At 38.0% G+C, this 3,501-nt stretch overlaps 1 protein-coding gene across 2 annotated transcripts in view; it reads right to left on the reverse strand.

Moving 5' to 3' along the window:
* Window positions 1-1,839: 1,839 nt before the first annotated feature.
* Window positions 1,840-3,501, reverse strand: part of BPNT1 (3'(2'), 5'-bisphosphate nucleotidase 1) — a 22,622-nt gene continuing 20,960 nt past the window's right edge. For both annotated transcript variants that reach the window (XM_006894538.1, XM_006894537.1), the window contains one exon: window positions 1,840-2,003. In XM_006894538.1, coding sequence (XP_006894600.1) covers window positions 1,855-2,003 — 149 coding nt within the window. In that variant the 3' untranslated portion in view covers window positions 1,840-1,854. The remainder of the gene's footprint in view (window positions 2,004-3,501) is intronic.

The raw sequence follows: 3,501 nt of genomic DNA on the forward strand, positions 1-3,501 counted from the left end.
TCCGTGGCCCGAGTTTGCAAGGGCGGAGGGAAGCCCCGGAACATTGAAGAGTTTGTTTCCTTGTTGAATATTAGTTGACTATAGATAGATGGATTGATTTCCGTGTGTTTGTCTTCTTACTACCATTTCAGTTGCTACAGCTGTGTAGTAAATTTTGAGATCATTAAATATGGTGCATTATATTGAGCTATGGTTGTGTGGGGTGGTTTTTTTTTTTTAGTCCTTCAAGAATGAGATTGATAACTGTATTGGGATTGTGTTAAAACTTTAGATTGTTTTTGGTAGAATTATCTTCACAGTATTGAGACTTTCTACCCATGAACCTGGTGCTCTGGTGGCCTATGGTAAGACTCTGTGCTGCAATCCCAAAGGCACATAGTTCACATCCACCAGCTGCTCTGAGGGAGAAGGATAGGCAGTCTCCTCCCATGAGATTAACTGCCTCTGAAAACCCACTGGAGGGTCAGCTATGGGTTGGTACTGATTTCAGCCAAAATCGGTCTAACATAGTTCCATTTAAGATGTTCCTTGTGCCAGAGTCTCATAAAAACCCAGCTTGCACTTCTGGCATCTCTCTCTCAAGGTAATGTTCAGTTGTCTTGGATACTCTTTAGCAGAAGAATTTTGTTTGCATGTGATATTAGTGATATTGTTTGATAATTTCCACCCTCTTCAGATCACCTTATTATGGAATGGGAATAAATATGGATCTTTTTCAGTACTTGTGCCTACATGGTTCATCAGGGTAACAATAAAGAGGTAACAGTATACAATTTGGGATGCAACTAAAAGCCATGGGCAACAAAGGCAGGACACAACTCAGGTACACGGATGATATCTGAGAAGGGCCCAGAAGAAAGATCAAGTCTCTCCCTTCATAAACCAGGGCAGCCTCAGATAAGTTCCCCAATGGAAAAGGTTTTTCTCAGGGGAAATTCTCTGACAGGTCTCCCCTAGAACACAACAGCTCTGCCCTCTGATGCCAACCATTTTATAAGTAAGTCAGTGTACTCCTTGTCAAGTGTAGGGAGTAACTGACAAGATTCTCACTCAATGTAGCTACAGGTCAACTACTAGGTAAAGGATAGGCTCCCTCAGCCTTTGGAAGAGGACAAATAACTACAAGAGCAAATGGACTAATCCCCTGGCCGTCTGTGGCCTAACCAATTATTCTGGGAGAATTGCAAACCTTATGCCGAAAATAGCCATATAAAAGAAAATAACCTATCGATTGTTCACAGGGTCGCTATGAGTAATAGTTAACCAGATGTCACCTAACAACAAGTGCACCAAAATCACTATCAGAATAAAATAATCTCCCCATGAGAGAATTTGTAATTTTTAAATACTTAAATAAATAAAAGTGCTAGTGAATAAAATAGAGTAAGAATTAAATAATTTATTATCAAGAAACTTGCCATTAATCTATTTCACCAACATACAAAAACATTTCAGTGTATATATAATCGAAACAGATAAACTTTAAAAATTATTGTAAAAAAATGAGAATAAAATCAGATAACAAGTTGTGATTTTGTCTGTGCCCTGGAGAAATCTGGTTTATATGACAGGAATGTTGATTAAGCAATTGACCTATATAGCCAGTAAGAATTAAATCTGTTATTTCTTCAAGTAAAGAGGGAAAAGAAAGATACTGTGAATTCTCCAAAACTCAAAGTTAATCTGGTTGGTTAATCTAGAGAAATTCTTTGTGTTTTCCACTTCTAAGCAATAGAATGAACATGAGGATCACCAGTGAAGAATGAAGAGGTAAAGTTGTAATTTCCTTCGGTTAATTTAAAATGTATTAATTTGGGAACCAAGTCCTATTCACTAAGGAAATGAGTCTGTCCTTTAAGGAACAAGTGCATTTTTAACAGACTCTGGAACTCGGCTGGCATAGTAGTCATAATTCCTCAGGGCGGCCAGGACTCCTGCTGAGTTCATGTGCTTCACTTCTTTGTTGTAATGAAGAGAATTTCCATGGATATCAGTCAATTTGCCTACAGAAAACATTAAAACAATGTCAGTGTCTAATTGGATCATTATGCTTCTAGCGATTTTTTAAGCTCCTTTTGCTTCCCTATCCAAGAGTATCACATTAATTTAGGGAGAAATGAGAAAGAAAATGAGTGATTATAAGAATGAAAGTTTCCATCTACTTCAAATTTGACTAAAAGCAAAGTTTTAACTAAATGAAGGAAAAAAATTCTTATTTTCCTGTCTACTTACTATCACTACACATTTTTAATTTCTATGTTAGAATTAATTCAACTTAAATAAAAACTAAGTGGGTAGAATTAAACAAATATTGATATCAAATAATGAAATTTGTTTCCTCTCTTTTGGAGATGATTACTTTTCCAATTGGTTATATAACACATAGACAGTGACCCTCCATCGGGTTTCCAAGCTGTAAAGTCCTCACTGACGCACACCGCCTGAACCATTCCCTGTGAAGCAGCTGGTAAATTCAAAGTGCTGACCTTTCAATTAGCAGCCTAACACAATCCACTCTGTCTCTAGGGTTCCTTTCTACTATAATGTTGTTGTGAGGTGCCATCAAGTCAAGTACAACTCATAGCGACTCTGTGAACAAAAGATCTGAACCCTGCTCTATTCTGTGCCATCCTCATACCTCCTGACACACAAGAGCGCACTGTGGCAGTCACCGCATCAATCCATCTGGTTGAGGGTCTTCCTCTCCTTTGCTGACCCTCCTCCACCCTTACTGTTTTTCCTCATATCAACTGATTTCCAATCTGGGCTCTACCACTACACTACTACAAGTATCCTTATTCCTCTAGTGTTTCTAGGGTTTTCAAAGGCCTACTTTTTAACACATGGATGCCAATCCTGCTTCCTAGTCTGTCTCAATCTGGGAGCTCCAACAAACCCTGTCTCCCATGGGTAACCCTTATGGCATTTGACACACCAGTGCCGCAGCTTTGAATATGCCAGCAACTCCAAGTTATCTCAGTTCATCAAAGTGACAGACAAGTGCTGTACTAATACTTTTTTTTTGTACTAATACTTTATCTGGCAAAATTAAGTGAAGAATGCTCCGAAATTATAATTGTTATCAATGTAATATATTTATGGAAGAAACCATTATGAAGAAAAATGTAACTTATCAATGTTAATAAGATAGATATTGCTAAAAAAACTACTAAGAGATATGATAGACTAAAAATCAAGTCATTTGTTTAGAACAAGTTTTTTAATTTGACAAGGAATTTTAAAAGTACTGGTTACCGAGAGGATTAGTGAATTTCTGTCTTATTTTAAATTAAAAAATAATCTTACTATGTAGAATATGGGGAGCTCTGGTGGCCTAGTGGCAAGAAGTTGCACTGCAATCCTGAAGGCCACCAGCCGCTCTGCGGGAGAAGGATGGGAAATCTCCTCCCGTGTGATTAACTGCTTCTGTAAACCCATCGAAGGGTCAGATATGGGTCGGCTCCAACTCTAAGGTACACGACAACAACAACAACAACAACA

The sequence above is a fragment of the Elephantulus edwardii genome, unplaced genomic scaffold, assembly GCF_000299155.1.
Source record: "Elephantulus edwardii isolate Elephantulus edwardi_28Jun2011 unplaced genomic scaffold, EleEdw1.0 scaffold00146, whole genome shotgun sequence".
NCBI classification, from domain to species: domain Eukaryota; kingdom Metazoa; phylum Chordata; class Mammalia; order Macroscelidea; family Macroscelididae; genus Elephantulus; species Elephantulus edwardii.